Here is a 19454-nt window from a genome sequence, read left to right as displayed (position 1 = left end):
TTTTGTTTCTAATGTCGTATATAAAGCACTTTGAATCACCTTGTTGTTGAAATGTGCTATACAAATAAACTTGCCTTGCCTTGCCTTTGCTTCTGACTCGTTTTCATTTCTAGCTGGAATTTCTATTTCCTGCTCCTCCCTGATATGTACTTTTAATTAATTAAATGCTATTTCTAAAAACTATTTAGAAATAAAAACTACAGTCATATTTACAGTTTAAATTAATGTCAATCACTTCAATGTATTTGAAGATGGTAATAACCCCACAATCCCCATATTTGATAAGCTCAGCCAATCCCTAATAGATACCTGGTGTTCACAGGCTGTCAGAAATGCTGAGTCCATGTGGCAATCAACAAACCAATTAACTGACTGTTTGAGTTCTGATATTTCAACACTGAAACTGTGTATTCTGTAGGTCAGGCCAGCAGGTGGCTGAAGCTGTGACAGTCCAGGTGGGCCATGCAGAGACCCTCCTGCCTCTGCTTACCCTTCTGGGCTTCTTCAATGACAGCGAACCGCTGACATCAACTAACTTCGCTGCACAGACCCGCCGTTCCTTTCGCACAAGCCATATGTTGCCCTATGCAGCTAACTTGATCCTGGTGCTTTATGATTGCGGGGGAGGTGACCTCAGACTGCAGCCGCTGCTCAATGAGAAGCCTGTAACATTCCCCGGTTTGGCTGATCAGGCCTCCATGCCGCTCTATCCGGATGTCTTGCAGCACTACAGGGATCTGCTCCAAGGCTGCGACTTTGAAACTGAGTGTCAGCTGTTCAAGCAGCCTGCTGAAGTTTAGGCAAGCACAGTATTTTCTGGAAAAGAAGGCATTATACAAGCATTACCTTAGTCAGAATGTGTCTGTTATTCCATGAATATTTCACTGTTCAACACGGCCTTTCTGAACAGGATTTTCACTCTAGCAATCCAGTGTCTCTGAAACACCCAAAGACCCAAACCTACAAAGTGAATTTGAAGTTCCTGTAGCATTTCAGTATTATCGCTGCTATAATAAAGTATATAACATTTTGGGTTTGGTTTGTTTTTGTTTTTTGTTTTTTGCAAGATTCGCTATCATCACTACACAACCTAATGCTTTCATTAAATAATCCATTTTTCCAGTGTAAACATTTATGACTTGCAGATAAGGTCACTCACTTTTCTCAGTGTTCTGTCTTATTTTTAAGGTAAAGCAGTGAAAAACTATTTTAAATGCACTACCATTTGTGGGCAAGAACCATCTTCTTGGATTGGGGTCACTCCCAAGATTCATTTATCCATGAAAAGAGAACATGTCTGTATGTTTGATTTTAAAAAAAAAACAACAACAACAAAAAACAATAATAATAAAAAGGTTGGACACTGGGTTTATCTTTTTTTTTTTTTTTCAAAATCACAATTTATTTCTAAATGACAAAATAAAGGAAAATGTAATTTTGATAGCTACACATTAAATATTTACTGTGACATAAATGAGAAGGTGAATGTTTGGGTAGCCAGAAGGAAAAGTTAGGCATAGCTTATTAGCCTATTGGAAATGTCATAGGAAAAGCTTCTCTAAAGTTGTCTACAATGCAATCCAGTCATAGTCCAGTCCATGGAACAGTCACTACAGAAGTGCAAAGAGTGCATGAAATGTACAACAAACAAAATGAAACAGCTGCAGTAAAATTAAGCAAAATGGCACTTGTTAGTGACGGGAAAGCATCAGATGTGGTTTGTTTTTTGTTGTATTGCCATATTTTTATTTCACTGAAAAGCAACATAATGCTTCTGCAACGGAAAACTATAGACGGTGTAAAAGCTGGGCAAAGCCACAACAGTGAAGTCCCATTGCAACGGTTTGGTCTGAGCTTTAGATCTACGGTTTGGTAGATCAGACTGTAAAACTGAGGGACGCTGTACAGCCATTGGCCAAGATATCATGATTGACAAGTCATTCACCAATGAGCATATGCTGTTTTATTTTATTTTCTTGCTCTAATGATCACCATAGTTTACAAAATAAACTTTATCTTATCAGCAAGGCTTAAAACTGGCAAATGAACACATACAGTCATCAGCAGAGTGTTTAGGCCACAGAGCAAGGAGGCTGATGGCTGTTTTCTCAGAATTGCAAGTCTTTTTGCCACCAGAGGAAGTGCTCCCTGCTGGCCATTTAGAAGAATACATGTTTAAATACACGTATACATGTGTTAAGCAAGTCTGGCTTCACATTTGAGATCCAGAAGCAACAACCATCTTTCAGTCTTTCAGTCTATCATGATATATAAATGGATGATCTCCACTAACAGAGCTGTAAAACAACAGCATCTGTTTTTCCTGCTCTGTTACTTGTACTATAGCACAGGCTTCTCATTTGGATTCATTCAGCAAACTCTCATTAAAGACAACTGGTATTCAACAAGTAGTCTGCTGTTAGCCAAACCTACTGTCGCTCTCATTTTTTGCCTCATTCTGCTGACATCTGATGCATCTGCTAATAACTATACTGTAGCACTCATCTAAGCAATGAAATAAGGAAAATACAAATGTACAGAAAATGCTTTTTGGTTTTGTGAATGGACAATGAAGTGGTGGCACATTTTTTTAATAACTGGGATTATTATTTAATATCAGCGATTAACTTCCTTGGTGCCACATCCAGCCTGCAGACCACAAAAACAAATAAAATAAACAGAAATAAAACTAGCTAATTTACAAGTGAAAACAGACTAATAAAGGGAAATTAAATTAACTGTGCCACTCAACATAATCAGAAGCTAACAGCAGTTTTAAAAATGGAACATGGTCTTGGTTGTTCTTTGGAGCACAGGTTAAAAGTGTAAGTCAGTGAACACACCTTAAATATATAGTGACTATTATGTTTTTCTTTATTATCCATAGTATAACATTAAAAGCAATGATCAAAACTGTTACTTAAAATAGCAATAACTGGGGATCATTTCAGCATTGATTTTAAGCATTCAGTTTAAAGGAATGTTTCATCTTATAGGTGTACTATAAATTTACAACAAAATCTAAACGCCCAGTCAGAGAATGCAGGTATGGCAAACCATATTTAACATCGTGCTAGCAAAAATCATTAATCTTGTAAATACATTAGTTAAAATATTTTATTTGCTTTTGATCTTTCACTAACATTTCAGGTAAAAAAGATTGTTTAGATTGATTAAAGTTTCAAACAACATTCCTGCTTTTAAATTTTAAACGCGGTCTAAATTTAGATATGATCTAATTTGCTCTAACGAAGGGGACGTGGAAGTTACTTTAGTTTGTTGCCAGATCAAAGTTACATTAATTTGACTTCCTAAACATTCTCATGATAAATTTAATTTATTCTGTACTTTGACCATACTGAAAAATAAAAAGGACTATTTTAAACTGAAATGCTAAACATAAACTGCTCTTGACCAAGTTACATGTTACGTCTTGATGCAGGTTCAATCATGCATCCCCAAAAGTTGATTCTGTTCATCTGGACGTGGTGAGTTGTCATTATGCAAATGTACTGTTTATAAGATTGGGTGAAACCTACAGTCATCTGAGACTGAAGAAAGATACACAAAATGCAATATTGTGCTAGCAGAATGTCACTAATCTTGTAAATTTATTGGTTAATATAGTCTGATTGTAATCTAATAGCACCTTTGGAATGTAGTAGAACAAGAGATTTGCATCATGGATGTGCAACAACTCCATCAGGGCCAAAATCTCTCAGGAATATTTCCAGCACTTTGTTGAATCTGGAGTTCCACAGGATTCCATGCTGGGACCAGTTCTATTTACATTATATTTGTTTCCTTTACACAGTATCATTTAAAGGTATAGCATACATTTTCATTGTTATGCAGATGATATAAAGCTTTATCTATCCATGAAACCAGATGACACACAATTAGTTAAACTGCAGAAATGTCTTAATGACATATAGGCCTGAATGACATGGATATTTCAGTGTCTAAATGTAGATAAAACTGAGGTTATTTTACTCACCCTAAAAATCTTAGAAACTTCCTTACTTAGATACTTACTCTGGATGGGATTACGTTGACCTCCACTAACACTGAGATGAATATTGGAGTTGTTTATGATCAGGATATGTCCTTCAGTGTGCATGTTATACAAATAGGTATGCTTGCTCTTTTCCATTTGCAGTGTCTCTAAAATAAAAACATCCTTCCTCAGAGTGATGCTTTAAAACTACTTTCCACATTTGTTACTTCTAAAATGGACTACAGAAGTTCACTATTATCAGGTTGTTCTAAAGCTCCCTAAAAGACTGCAGTTGATCCAAAATGCTGCAGCAAGAGTAGTGACAGAGACTAGAAAGAGAAAGCATATTTCTTCCATGCTGGTTTCCCTTCACCGACTCTTTTCTAAAGTTAGTTGTTGTGAACTTTAGAATCTATTTAAAATCCTTCTTCTCACATAAAAGATATTGAATAGTCAAGTCTCACCTTATATTAAGGACCTCATATTACCATATCACTCCAACAGAGCACTTCACTCTAGGGTATTTAAAAGTAGAGTGAAGGCAGAACCTCGAGCTTTCAGGCCCATCTTCTGTGGAATCAGCTCCTACTTTGGGTTTGGCAGATATACAGCCTCTGGTTAAGCCTGAAAGTTTCTTTTTTGATAAAGCTTATAGTAATGGCTAGATAAGTTGTCTTTTGTCCTGTCTCCCTGCCCTCACCCCAAAACGGTTGTGGCAGATTGCTGCCCTTCTCTGAACCTGGCATGCCAGAGTTTTTTTTCCTGTTAAAATGTAGTTTTTCTTTCCCACTGTTGCAGAGTGCTCGCTCATAGTAGGACATCTGCTTTGTTGGGGTTATCTCTGTTTTCTCTGTATTCTTATAGGGTCTATACCTTACAATATTAAAGTGACTGTTGTTGCGATTTGGCGCTAAATAAATAAAATTGAATTAAGGCTTATATTTTGTAAGGTTTAGAAATGTCTGGCTAGTTGATTACACATCTTTTTCTGTTGCTAAACAAACTTATGAACTCACTTATCGATACTTCTAAACTTTGAAAGACCCCTTTGAAAGACCCCTTCTAAGGAGGGGCTCATTCTCCCGTTGGTGCTTCCTTACTGTGCCCTACATTTAATCATTAAACGTGGGCTACATTTAACCCCTTGTTGCCCCATTTTTGTGACAAAATAGATTTCCATCCAGGAGAAACTTTCTACTTGCTTGTTTTATGACTGGATTTTTTAAAGAGGTTTTTTTCATATGGGGTGAGGTGTGGTGTGAGCCAGTGGCGTCTGGACGTGTGGGGGGAAATGGGAAGACACCAGCGACTTCCTCGACGCCTCAGTAAGAGTGATTTTTACTCCAACGCTTGCCAGTTTGTGGCATTGGGTCGATATATCCAGCTTTACCCGGTTTTACCTCGTTTTTGTTGCTAGTGCCGTTTTTCTTGAAGTTTGCCGGTATCCGCTTTGTTTTTTTCTAACGTTGAAGGAGGAGGGCCAGGAGGAGAGGCAGGGCCAGTGGAGTGCTACGTGTCTTGAAAGTCCCTTTTAAACACCCCCCTCCGTTGCCTCTTTCGATTACTACAGCCCAAAGTTTCTTGCTTTATAAGTCGATCCAGCATCCGACGAACATCCAGGCCTGCGTGTGTGCAGCGGTCCGAGTCCGGCGTCCAGGAGTCCTTTGGCGGCATAACACTAGAGCGAAATGTCGGGAGTGAGGCTTCGCACAGTGAGTAGATGTGGAGATAACGGGTCGAATCAGACACCAGAAATTTAAGCTGTCATCAGATTAGCCCCACAAAAAGCGAAATGTACTGTGTCAGCCAGCAGCCCGACATGTGTGCGAACTTAGTGTCACGTTAATAGACTACCTGCTTTAAGCCCTCCTTAAAAACGGCGATCTTACTACGAAGGTCTGCTGGTCGTGCAGAAAAAAACCTTATTTTTTTCTCCATAAGAGTGATTATTTATTTAAATGCAATTTTCTGAAAAGCAGGCTTTTTTTTTTTACTGTCCTGCCAGGTGTGGCTGTTTGTAGACTTGCCTCGACTCTGAATGGGACAGTTGTTGTAGTAACGTATCCATGTCAGTGTAGTTCATTCATAACATAGAGTGTCTTTTGAGAGAGGGGAGAAAGAGGCCCCTGTTAAAGTGCCAGAGTGATGCTGCACGGGAATGCCGCAGACGTATGTGGAGCCACATATGAGAGATACACCACTGAAGGGGTGCATCGTTACTGACACTGTAACACTGATGCAACCACGAAGATTAATCATCAGCTTTCTTGATAAAAAAAAAGTCACTTTTCAAAGGAAGTTGCGAAATAGTCGCTCCTTTTGACATTTAGTAGCTAATTCAATTGGCTAAGCTTTCAGAATTGCCATGCTGAGCAACTCAGGAGCAATTAAGTAAGTAAGAAATACTCATGTGTCATTTTCTTTGACGAATTCGCTGACATAGTTATCAGCATTTATCCCCTGTGATTTCCTGAGAAAGAGGATGGGAGTTGAACTGGAGCGAGGGGAGAAGAGTTACACAAGGGGCATTCTTTAAAAGGAATGCAACAACAAGAGAAAATGAAAAGGGGATTGAAATGAAAAGAGGGTAAAAACTATCAAGTTAGGATGGTATTATTACAAGAGGTATTACAACTTTTAATAGTGAATGATGGGACTTTGTTTTTCCAGCCAGTGCCATCATTGTATTCATGATGAGGTGGTGTTTTGGCAGCGCAAGGCTGCAGTGGAAGGTGGCTCCTATGTTTAAGAGAATAGCCCTGTTTGTCTAGGCCTCTCCCACAGCGTGTGGGTCTGTATATTTTTCACATGCGGTATGCCTTCCATGTCCTTTGATTGAAACACACCTTGATTTGTGCTGTGTCAGAGTGCAGGATTTTTTTTTTTTTTTTTTACAACCGAGGCTGTGTTAGCACCAGGAAAAAAGGGCTCTTTTCACAGAAGTTCATCCAATGGCAGCTGGAATCCTGTGCGGTCCTTCGAGCTGTTAAACTACTTTCATATTGGGTAGGCATTATAGGCGTAAGGGTGTAGGGAAGAAGGGCGACTGGGTGCAGAGGGTGAACGTGTGGGCACGAGCACTGCCACATCATCGCTTGGCTACAGGCAGCACACTGGACACATTGTCAATTATTCCTCCCCCTCCCTCCCTCCCTGCATCCCTCATGAGCTTCCCTACCCTCCCATTTATAAGTCTTTACAGCTCCATTCATTCACATCCACATAGTTACTTTATCCTTGTAGAACCAGATTCGTCTAGTCTGAAAAATTATATATGACGTGTTACTTTACATGACTTGGAAGTAAATTTAAAAGGATCCAGTGAAAAGCAAATGCTATTTGTTCTATGACATCGTGAACAGCAGGTGAGACTTGTCTGTGATGTCTATCCAGGTAAATATGTCATTTGGTGTGTGAACTGAATACGCTCAAACTGAATACCCTTTTGTCTGCTTCTGAGCCTATACATTAGGTCTATATCTTGTAATATATTAGCCTATATATTTATAATATATTTGGAGCCCCTGCTGCTTCTCTTTTAGAATCTCAACAAGGCGACCAATGTGGTGTACCAGGCCCACCACGTCAGCCGGAGCAAGAGAGGGCAGGTCGTGGGCACCAAGGGGGGCTTTAGGGGCTGCACCATCTGGCTCACTGGTAAATCTTTATAGTTTTTCAACCATATTTAGACTGGGATCAATTTGCTTATTTACCACTATGCTTTTACCTCTAGGTTTGTCTGGTGCTGGAAAGACTACTATCAGTTTTGCCCTGGAGGATTATCTCGTCTCCCATGGTATCCCCTGCTACTCACTGGATGGAGACAACATTCGCCACGGCCTGAACAAGAATCTCGGCTTTTCTGCTGAAGACCGCGAGGAGAACATCCGGCGTGTCGCAGAGGTGGCCAAACTGTTTGCCGATGCCGGCCTCGTTTGTGTCACCAGTTTCATCTCTCCTTTCGCCAAGGTGAGGAAAGCTTAAGAGTTACATGCTGCATGTGTTTATTTAAGACTGAAATCATTGCCTAACAAAGGTTGACGCTAGATTTTAAATCGACCTCGAATCAAAAATGCATTGAAATCATGTATCCGTGCCGTTTCTCCCACAGGATCGGGAGGAGGCAAGGAGCGTCCACGCAAGTTCCGGGCTGCCATTTTTTGAAGTGTTTGTCCACGCGCCTCTTGAAGTGTGTGAGAGCAGGGATGTGAAAGGACTTTACAAAAAGGCTCGCGCTGGAGAGATCAAAGGTCAGTGTGATGGTACTCACAGCAAGAAACATCTATGAGATATGAAAGTCATCCCAGACCCTATGAATATCTACAGGCTAGTTTACCACATGTTGTAATTCTGTCTCAGTCAAGTGATTAGGTAGTATTAATGCTGATAGGGTCTGACTGATATCTCTGGTTTATTGCCAGGTTTTACTGGGATTGATTCAGAGTACGAACGTCCAGAGCGTCCAGAGCTTGTTCTGAAAACCGGAGAACTCTCTGTAAATGAATGTCTCCATCAAGTGTTGGATCTGCTTAAGGAACAGGTAGGGTTCCAGAAGACTTGCTCCAGACCTTTTAAAGCAGAATAAACCACACAGCACAGTGTACACAGACTCTACCCACAGTGTTAATTTACACTTGGCAATTTCTCAGCAGGATGATGAAGAGGACACTATGTAAATTATGTAAAGTTTGAATACTTGATCAGTTATTTTTTAATTTAAACATGAAGCTGTTGTACTAAAATAAGTTCAATATACTAAGGGAGGCCTATTAAGGGAGGCCACACCCCCTTAAAATTAACTATAAGTCTTGATAATTAACATCAATCTTTCAGTGTTCTCTGCCCATCAATGAAATCTTTCACATGAGAAGGAAGTGGTTGGTAACAACTAGCCAGAGGCAATGAACTACCTGGTACTTCAGTGGTTTTATATTACAGCAGCAAACAATAGTGATTCACCAAGTACAGTATTAAAAACGAAAAAATTAAGTACAGGATATGGACTCCCTTTTTTTTTAAACACCCCCCCCTTCCAAAAAAAACCCCTGGCCTTTTTGCTGCAAATAACATAGAGAAACACAAAGGACATCATTTTAATTTTCATGATTGTGAAAATGAGACGCACGCTAATCTCGGAGTAATGCACAAAAGAGTTTAGTTTACTCAAAGGCATGTGAATGAGCAATATGTTTGGACTTCATGTATGTATATCACAAAGGCAAAACTGGAAAAACAGGTAAAGAGTGTAGCTCTTTGTAGAAAAGACACTAACCGACCCTTTACACACACACACACACACACACACACACACACACACACACACACACACACACACACACACACACACACACACAGTGAAGATTCTGTTGGGTATTTAAAAGGCCATTGGTTCTGTTGCCAAGCATCTTATCTTTATTAAAGGAAAGGTTGCTGATAGAGTAAATGTGTAAACATGTGTGTTTTTACAGCCCCGGTCGTTAAGGTAACAGGTGACTGATTTTTTTGTTTTTAAATATCCCCGCTGTGTCAACATGAATACGCAGAAGCAGTGTGCACACATTAATCCTGCTGTGTAGAATTACATCAAACAAAATCAGGCAAGGCATTCACAGATGTTTGATTTTTTTGAAAGGAGCTTCCGTAAACTCAAACGGTGCAGAAAATAAATTATTTAGCCAATACTATACTTATGAATGTGCTATTTATTTAGTGTGCCGTGTCTGATTCAGAATGTAAACCTGTAATTAGACGCACTGTGTGCACCACTCAGCTAGTGCCCAAAGGCGAACTTCTTTGGCAAATGCAAATCATGCAAAAAAGCACCATTTTGCACCAAAAGGAACAAAAAATATGCAGCATACACCCAGCAGTATAGTTTAATCTAAAAAGAAATGTTATTTTACAGCCTTCCGATGCACTAACCGTGCTGTTTAAACTCTTAAAAAAAAAGTCATTGAGTCCCTACATGAGCAGCGTTATTAAACTGTGAACATTCACTTTCTTCTCGTATGTAGAAAATTGTACCAAATGAGATCCTGGAGGAGGTGACTGAACTGTTTATCCCAGAGGACAGGGTGAACCATGTTCTGGCTGAAGCAAACACGCTGCCCACCATCAGCATTACAAAAGTAAGTACACATTCTACTGTCACATAGCAAATGAGAACTCAGAGTCAGTACAAAACATTCCAGACAGTTAGTTATGGGTACGTTCCTTACAGTGTGGACACTGTGTACTAAGAAAATATTTCCTTTTCCCTGGTTAATCAATAGGGAAATGCTCGCGTAACTGTCAGTCAGTGTTCTGCAGATGCTAACAGATATGCAGCTTCTTGGCAAACATTGTTTCAAACGTTGTGAAAATAAAGGTAAATAAATCAGTAATGCTCGTTTTAAAAAGGGAAAGTATTTGAAAGTGAATTTATTCTCTGTGTAGCCAAGTTGTTATTTTACTCTTTGTGTCTATAGTTGAAATGGTTTTTGTAAATCTGCAGCTCATATTGTCTGTCTCTATTTTATCGTATTCCACTGGGGTCAATCCTTCCACTGTTAAATTATTCACTTATTTAGAGCAGGCCTACAGATTAACTTGTGAATACCACTGAAATGTGTTTAATTTGCAATACAGCAAATGAAATATATGGCTTTCCTGAACTGGAATCGCAGTTTACAAGTATTTTGTGTTATTTTCTTTTCATCCTGCTGACGATGCTGTTTTATTCATCTACAGCTGGATCTGCAGTGGGTGCAGGTTTTGGCCGAGGGCTGGGCCAGTCCACTAAAGGGATTCATGAGAGAGAGAGAGTTCCTCCAGACTATGCACTTTGGCAATCTCCTAGATGGTAAGAGAAGTCCTTAAACTTTCAACATCTACAACATCTAGACACCCCCTCCCTGCTCCTAAAAGTGACATTAGGCAGCTGAATTGTGATTAATTCAGTTAGTGTGGGGATGTCAGACTAATTTTACATACACTTTGATCTTATGTGGGCCAGACCAGTGAATCTCCCCTTTCTGCCAGTGCAAAGAAATGTAACTACACATTTAATCAATGAGATATTCTAACATAAGAAAAAGAAGTGCAATGTCAGCAGTAAAAAGTAAATGAAAGAAATCTCTTAGCATGATTCTTTTGGCTTAAATGGTAAGAAGTAAATGTGCAAACTTACAGAAATCTGTTATTGAATTATGAATTGCGTTCGGGGAGGTCTTTATTGATAGGAAAAGCTGTAAAACTTGTGTAAATACAGTTGAAAGTCCAAAATTTATGTCCAGCCATACATTGGGCCAGATCGGAGTACACAACATCTCCAAGTTCAAGCAAACGGTTCACAGCGACATCTAGCAACATTTACACATCACTTTCAGCCTCATACAAGCCTAGCAGTGGATGCAAAGCACAAGCTGCAATCTACTGCAATCAATGAATGTGAACAGAATTATTGGGCCATGCCTCTTAATCTTGAAATTCAGGTATTTTCACTGTCATTGCCAAGAGGTGTATAAAATCAAATGTCTAATAAACATTTGTGAAAGAATGGGTTGTTCCAGAGAGCTGACTGCATTCAAACGTCACGCTGTAATAAGATCCGATTGTTGCGGCAAGTCGCTTCATGAAATTTGTTCCCTCCTAGATATTCCATTCCAAAGTGAAAGCGCTTAGGGACAACAGCAGCTCAAGACAGTTAAAGTTACGGAGCAGGGTTGGCGAGGTTGGCTGATGTGAATGGCGTGTAAAAGTTACAGAAGCTCTGTTGACTCAATCGTCACATATACATAACATAGCATTTGATCTCAGCTGTTTCACTTCTAACTCACAGTAATATTAAAATATTTGACTCGCTTTCATTTTCTCCATTCACAATTCGGCAGTGAGATCTCTCTCTCACTCTGTGAGTATATGTGCAAGGGGTGTAAGGGAGCTCGCACACACAACAACAGGAGAGAAAAGTGAGTCAAAAGTGTGGCCACACTTAACTAGAGTTGATGTTGTTACAAGTCGCCTACGCTTGTTTGTGGCAACAAACTTTACACATAATGTAAGTCCGAAATTAAGCAATATCTCTATTCCTCTCTTCTCTTTCTGTGTGTAAATAACACAGACAAATTATTGTCTGGTTCAATTTAAAATGAGGCAAGAATGAAGGGAAAGCATGAATGAACCTCTAATTTTTAAAATGAGCACATGCTATTCCACTTGACATACAAAATTGCTCTAAAGCAGATAATGTGCATGTCCTTAAAGCACAGAAGTAACTGTAAAATATATTAATATTTAATGACAGACCAATTAATTCTTTGATTATTTCTTCATTGCCCAATAATAGTAATTATATTTAATTAGACATTACAGCTCCTTTCTGAGATCACACTCCTTCTCTTTGAAGTGTTTGTCATTAGTGTGCTGTGTTATGGAACGGCTGTGTGCAGGCAGGACAAGGACCCAAAGTGCAGACTCCAGAGACAGACGTGAACTCAAAAGGGCAACAAAACTAGGACTAGAAAATACACTTACACAGACAGAACACACAGCTCAATAAGGGTAGATCGCGACACGGACACAGAGAAACACAGAGGGAGCAATCAGGGAATGGGCAACAGGAGAGAAACACAGCTGTGGCAAATCGAGCCTAACGAAACTGGGGAAGCAAAACCAGATACATTAACATAAGACAAGGACCTTCAAAATAAAACAGGAAACGTAACACAGACTGAACTTACAGACACAGACTCACAGGCAGGCACTACAATAGGGGGAACAGAGACGTGGGACCAGGGCAGACACCGACTGGACACGGGGATATAGCAGACAGGGGAGACAGCAACTAAGGATTACACAGAGACATAAACCATAAGAAAGAACTCTAACAAAGAAACCAAAGACTAGAAAAGATAAATAATATAATAAACTCAAACCTCTGGGTCAACGACCCAGGCATCCTAAAATGCTGCACCTGTTTTCATATATGTTTTCATATTTTCATGTATTTCAAAAGGAAAACACTCGTAGAATTATAATTGCTTGGCTTTGTATGTTTAAGATCACTTCATCTTCTCTCTCAGGTGGGGCCATCAACATGTCTATTCCCATTGTCCTGCCTGTTAGCTCTGAGACCAAAGAGAAGCTGGAGGGCTGTGCAGCGGTAGCTCTGGAGTACCAAGGTTCACGTGTGGCTGTTCTCAGGAACCCCGAGTTCTACGCGCACCGCAAGGAGGAACGCAGTGCCCGCCAGTGGGGCACTACTTGTCCACAACACCCGTACATTAAGGTTATAATGCAGCTATTAACCTGTGCGCAGTTAAAAATTTGGAGACTGGAAGGTGTTCTCATGCCAGCATCACACATTTTAATGATGAAAAACTGTTCTCTGCTTTTATCCTTGGCAGATGGTTATGGAAGGAGGTGACTGGCTGGTAGGTGGGGATCTGGAGGTGCTGGAGCGAATCAGATGGAACGATGGACTTGACCAGTACCGCTTTACTCCAAAGGAGCTCAGGCAGAAGTTCAAAGATATGAAAGCAGGTGAGAAAATCTAAAGTACAACACTACAGTGACGATCAGGAGATACAGAAGTGGCCTTTTTGTTTGGTTTGTTGTCAGTAACTTCCAGTATGACATATATATTTCTCTATAATAAAGCAGTTATGGTAACCGGTGAAAACATGAAAAAATTAAAGCAGTGTATTTAGCAATACACCCTTTGTCTTTCAGAAAACTTGACTAAGGACCAGATGGAAAAAATTAAATGGTAACTTTAAAGCTGCATGGTGATTTTTGTGACACGTCCTGTGATCAATGGGCACATATAGTATAGTTAGGTCTGTAAGTATTTGGACAATAGCAGTTTTTGTAAATTTGCCTCTGTACACCACCTCAGTGGATTTTACTTCACACAATCAGAATTTGATTGAACTGCAGACTTTAGTTCAAGGTAACAAAAGTATTCAATTATTAACTGTTTAGCAATTACAGGCATATTTGTATATGCACTCCCACATTTTCCAAGGCTAATCAGGAGTTTCATGGGCAGGTCTGTACTCTCATTATTCCCTGGCACATTAAACAAGTAAAACATCTGGAGGTATTCCAAGTGTTCAGTGGAATTTTCAGTATGTGGTCCAAAGAGATGTTGGTGCAAGTGAAAAAGCCCATTATTAGACTGAAACCCAAAATAAACCTATCTGAGAGATAGCAAACACTTTAGGATCAACAATCTGCTCAGAAACACCAAAAGGTCTGAGCGACTGCAGAGCAACCGCAGAGAAGATAACTGCAGTTGATGACTGCAGAATACAAAATTATATCCACTAAAAGTTGTTTTCCTTCATTTTTACAACACTGGTTACACTTTGGAACTGGAAGGACAGATTAGATTTTCCTAAAAGCAACATGTCAAAGAGCCTACATGGTTGTGGAAAACTAAAAACAAGATTAATTTGTACCCAAATGACAGAAGTGATCTGAAACATACTATATTACCTGTTAAACAAGACAGAAGGATATTCACATGTCATTATGGCATGACCATGTATGGTTACAGGTTGCACCAGTTTTTACTGATGGTTTAACTGCCCAATTACTTTTGCGCCTCTGAAAATTTGGGCAAGGTTGCAAAAGTAGTAGTTATTCCTTAACAGTTAATGCAAAACTTTTGTTAAACCCCTTGAATCAAAATGCTGAAAGTCTGCACGCCAATCACATCTTGATTATTAGATCTGAAATCCGTGTGGTGGCAAAACTAAGAAGTGTCTTTGTCCAAAAGCTAATGGAGCTAACTGTATTCCTGAATGCAATGAACAATTAAATGACATCATCTGTTTTTACTTTCACCCGCTAACTTTGATGTGACTGCTTTGTGCAGATATTGTTTTACCTATTCATCTTATCCACAATGCACTGTTTATTTTGGCACTTTGTGTTTCTACTATGCTGAGGTTTGTTACCGGTGTGAGAGCATGGTGTTATCTGCACTAGGTGGACAATAACCTGTACTTTCTTATTGTTAACAAGCCCAAAGCAAAAAGAAACCAACAGTCTGTCTCAGTAGTTCCCATAGCATGCCAAGCCCAAACCTGTTTGTTCCCACCTAAGAACATTATAAAACACGTGATTTCTTAAAATAGCTTTGGACTGTTGTCATAGAAAACATCAACATCAAACAGAGGGAAATTATGCATTTTGGGGGCTGTGTTTAGTATGCTAAGGAGTAATTAATGTACATGGGACTGACTTAAAATAAACACAATGCTATTTCTTTTATGCTTGTAATGTCACCCAGTGCAAAAGCTTAAAAAAATGCTGAATATGTGGTCAAAGTGGGAAGCATTAAGTCTTCTTCAATAGCAAAGCCCTATAGGACTAGTTATGAAACATCAGATTAACATAACTAACAAGTAATGCAGATCTTGTAAGTGTGTGAAAGTATAGCTACATTTTATGTTAAACCCACTGTTAAACTACGTTTTATATATATTTGTATAGATAGATATAGAAGGAGGAGAAAATGTGAGTGGACAGTATTGTTGGTTTTTAGGTATAATGGGATTTGTTGACAGTAAGAAAAATATAAAATTCTATGCATCTGTCTGTCGTCACACACCACCAACATTTTTGTTGCTTTTGTTCTGATAAAAGTGAATTTAAACACTATGATCAGGGTGTATTTGAGTTCTGTTAAAGGCATGGTTCGCATGTTGGCTGTGACAAATATTTTGGAAGGCATGATCATGAAGCACGTGTGTCTATTGTATGTTAATTTTATTATATGCTCCTCTGTCTTTAGATGCGGTGTTTGCATTCCAGCTGCGTAACCCGATCCACAATGGTCACGCCCTGCTCATGCAGGACACCAAGCGGCGACTGCTGGAGCGAGGATACAAAAATCCAGTCCTCTTACTTCACCCGCTCGGTGGTTGGACCAAAGACGACGATGTACCTCTGCAGTGGAGGATGAGGCAACATGATGCTGTCCTGGAGGAGGGCGTGTTGGACCCAGCTAGCACCATTGTTGCCATCTTCCCTTCCCCTATGATGTATGCTGGACCTACAGAGGTGAGCAGCAGCGGTGGCTTATGGCTCACTCAAAGGTTTTAAAAAATATGGGTGCATGTGATATCAGCTTCAATGTCTTTCAGGTTCAGTGGCACTGCAGAGCCAGAATGATCGCCGGAGCAAACTTTTACATTGTCGGCCGGGATCCTGCAGGTATGCCTCACCCAGAGACTAAAAAGGACTTGTATGAGCCCACCCACGGTGGAAAAGTGCTGTCCATGGCCCCAGGTCTCACCTCTGTAGAGATCATTCCCTTCAGGGTAGCTGCCTACAACAAAACTAAGAAGGCTATGGACTTCTATGACAAAGACCGGTGAGTGATGAAAGATCTGCAGGTTTTTCTTGTAAGTTGCAGTCAATATTGAACCTCAAGGGGTCGCATACTTCTAGAAATGCAAAATTAACTGCTAAAGCTCCGTTCACACCAGCCTAAAGACCGGTCAGTGACTCCCCTACTAACCACCTGAAGTAATCTGAAGTTAGCAAACACTACTAAAACAAAATACAAAACCTGATGCTTGATTGTATATAAGCATCTCAAAAATTTGCTGAAAAATATAATTCTATCCCTCCTTCATATCTAATGGATGACTGCAATATTCAGCTTCCTTTCACAAGCTAATGGCCCGTATATGAAATGACAGACAATTATAAATATACGCATACATTCACCTAGAGCTATAACAAGGCTATTATAGTTAACTAAAACTAAAGTAAAAACTAAAACTAGATGGTTAAAAACCATTTTAATTAACTAAAATAGAAACTAGACTTGGAAAAAAAAATACAAGGGACATCTTGTAGACAACCACTTTCTAATAGTTGTGTTTTTATTGTAATACCTGTTCTAATTTTTTCTAACTCTCACCTCTGACACATGTCGTCCATACAGCAATAATTAATAACAACTAAGACTGAAACCAATAAACTTAAACTAAAACTAAACATTATTAAGTAAATATTAAATACTTAATATTAAAAACTCACTCTGGAACTTAAACTAAACTGAATTAAAAGCAAAAAGTTCATTGCCAAACTAAAAATTTCACAAAAATTAGATTGTAAATTATTAGGCTTGTGCGTTTATATGTGTTTGTGTCGTAGTTGGTATTTGAGTCGAGATCTAATCACGGCGCTATTATAGAATTTACAAATTTTGATTTCTAATAACCTGTCCTTGCCACTGTATACTCCCTTTCCTCCATTCTTCTACAATTTCTCAGACACGACGAGTTTCAGTTCATTTCTGGCACCATGATGAGGAGCTTGGCTCGGAGCGGAGAGTACCCTCCAGATGGTTTTATGGCCCCCAAAGCCTGGAGGGTGTTGGTCGAGTACTACACCTCTCTTCAGAAGAAAAACTAATCAGCAAGCTCATGAGCAACGATCCAGTTTATTCTTTAGGATTATTTAAGGTGGGATGGATTTTTATTGGTGCAAACTGCAGCGGTGGGAGTTTTATCTTCACCAAATCAAAAATATGAATCTCATTCCTGTAAAACAATGGGGAGATTTTGTGATTATATGCATATTACCTTAAGCTATGTGTTTTAATAAATTAAATCTAACTTGAATTTTTTGTATGACTGTACACATAGGAGCACATTCCAAGACAAGGAAATCTTTATATATATGCATACATGAGACACTGAAGGGCGCACGACAAAAAACATGCACATTGAAGTTTTTATCACCTTTTTAACATGACAACTGTATCACTGTATTTGTATCACCTGAATGAAAGCCGTAGTCTTATCATTGCACACAGTGCCTACATGTTATAGATGTCATTGTGTTAATCCCTCATGTTAATCTTTCATATTATTATGAAGTACTACAGGAATTTATATATATATAATGTGTCTTTGTGTTAAATTTCAGTCCTATAAAACTGAATTTTTTTTGTTGTTGTTTTTTGTCTTTAAGATTTCTGTGACTTCATAAATTGTGCATATGCATTCATATTATAGGATCTTTGGTCGTAGGAAAATAAATGTAAAATGAAATAATAAAAACACTTATTTGTTATATGACTATTTAGCGACTACATTGCACAGAGATGATATGTACTTTGAACAAGATGATTTAAATGTTTTCTGCAGTACCTCTGGCCCGACTGTGACTGTGTGGCCCTGGTTGTGCAACAATACTTACCTCTTCTGTCTGTACAGAGTGCATGTTTATCAGTGCTGTATAAGGTTAAAGGTCTGCCGGATAACTCCATTTAACGGATTGGGGGTGGGGTGAGGGGGTATAAAAAAGTCCGGTACCAGGTGCGGCCGGAGCTGCGAAGCCAAAAGTGCAATGCCGCCATCTGCTGGCAGAAATGTGGAGAGGCGAGAAAAAAACGTAAATGTGTGTAAAAGGGCACAATCGAGTTTTGGTTTCCGCCTTAACAGCTAAACTCAGTGACAGCATATTGTATTTACTTACTGAGATGGACACAAAGACAGTCAATTATCCCTGCATGTTATCCTAAAACTTCCAGCTATTCTTTTTATAGGAATAAACCGGACTAACAACAGTCACACTGTCACTTTGTGCATTAAGAGAGCTCAGGTTTTGGCTCTGGATTGACTCTGCTAACTAGATCTTCTATAACAGATTAAGGAGAACATGAGACGCTTTCAAATTACACTTAAGAGATGGTTGAGCGAAGTTGGAGGACTGATTCATTTCGCTTCTCATTAAGCTGCGAGGGCTTACAGCGCTACAAGATAAGTGCTCTTCAGTGGGGAGAACTAGTCTTCGCTGTAAGAAGGAGATTCCTAATTAGCCTTACGTGGGATCAGATCATTTAATCTGCGATGTTCCAGGTAAACCCATTTAAATCTGCTGAACTGTACCCTCACTACTTTATAAAATCTCCCAACTACTCTACACCCAGCATGTCATGTCACTGAGAAATGACCACATGTAAATCTCCGGTGTCCTACAGACCTGCATATTCCTAAATACAGGCTGCAGTAACACTCCAAATCGGATGCACTACTCTAAGAGCAGAAGTCACATTCCCACTCAGATGTTCCGCATTGCAAGGCTGCTAATTTAAAATGACTATCAGCTGCACAGCTGTCAGGTTACATGGACTAAGCCCAGCCTCCTTGTTTCCAGATGCTGACTGATGTTGACACACAGTCTTACATTAAGTGATCATTTTATGGGTGTTGTATTCTGTGACCAAAGAATCCATTTAACTGTCTCTAGCTTTCATGAAATTTAAAACACAGTGAGGTAAGGTGGCTTCTGTTGGTATGAATGAAATACATCACATATTGAGCTGCTGTTTTTGTTGTTCATTAGTCGTCTGATTGTATTTTCACACACACACACACACAAGCGCGGAATGTCCCAGATGACAACTTGATTTTGTTTGTTTGTTCAAAGCCATTATTGTGAATAACAA

At 39.3% G+C, this 19454-nt stretch overlaps 2 protein-coding genes across 2 annotated transcripts in view; both read left to right on the top strand.

Annotated features, from left to right (window-relative positions):
- The window catches only part of LOC102213730 (multiple inositol polyphosphate phosphatase 1-like), a 14215-nt gene extending 13182 nt beyond the window's left edge, over nucleotides 1-1033 (top strand). The window contains exon 5 of the mRNA XM_005727484.1: nucleotides 419-1033. Within this exon, the coding sequence (XP_005727541.1) occupies nucleotides 419-800 (382 nt within the window). The 3' untranslated portion in view covers nucleotides 801-1033. The remainder of the gene's footprint in view (nucleotides 1-418) is intronic.
- Nucleotides 1034-5486: 4453 nt separating this feature from the next.
- LOC102212970 (bifunctional 3'-phosphoadenosine 5'-phosphosulfate synthase 2-like) lies at nucleotides 5487-18152 on the top strand. Its single transcript, XM_005727481.1, has 12 exons — nucleotides 5487-5709; nucleotides 7540-7654; nucleotides 7731-7966; nucleotides 8109-8247; nucleotides 8419-8537; nucleotides 10012-10125; nucleotides 10727-10838; nucleotides 13060-13265; nucleotides 13384-13519; nucleotides 15780-16048; nucleotides 16132-16361; nucleotides 17272-18152. Exons 1-12 carry the CDS (start codon nucleotides 5686-5688, stop codon nucleotides 17411-17413), a joined length of 1842 nt encoding a protein of 613 aa, XP_005727538.1. The 5' UTR covers nucleotides 5487-5685; the 3' UTR covers nucleotides 17414-18152.
- Nucleotides 18153-19454: the final 1302 nt, after the last annotated feature.

Source organism: Pundamilia nyererei, unplaced genomic scaffold (assembly GCF_000239375.1).
Source record: "Pundamilia nyererei isolate P.nyererei 1_Seehausen unplaced genomic scaffold, PunNye1.0 scaffold00024, whole genome shotgun sequence".
Taxonomy (NCBI): domain Eukaryota; kingdom Metazoa; phylum Chordata; class Actinopteri; order Cichliformes; family Cichlidae; genus Pundamilia; species Pundamilia nyererei.
The sequence above is the reverse complement of the archived record's forward strand: the minus strand, read 5'-3'. Positions and strand labels throughout refer to the sequence as shown.

What these genes read in the sequence shown, in the direction of transcription:
- LOC102212970 (XM_005727481.1), top strand. Translation starts at nt 5,686, where the DNA reads ATGTCGGGAGTGAGGCTTCGCACA. An exon ending in CTGCACCATCTGGCTCACTG is followed by an intron (nt 7,655 to 7,730) that starts GTAAATCTTTAT and finishes TTTTACCTCTAG; the next exon opens with GTTTGTCTGGTGCTGGAAAG. An exon ending in CCACCATCAGCATTACAAAA is followed by an intron (nt 10,126 to 10,726) that starts GTAAGTACACAT and finishes ATTCATCTACAG; the next exon opens with CTGGATCTGCAGTGGGTGCA.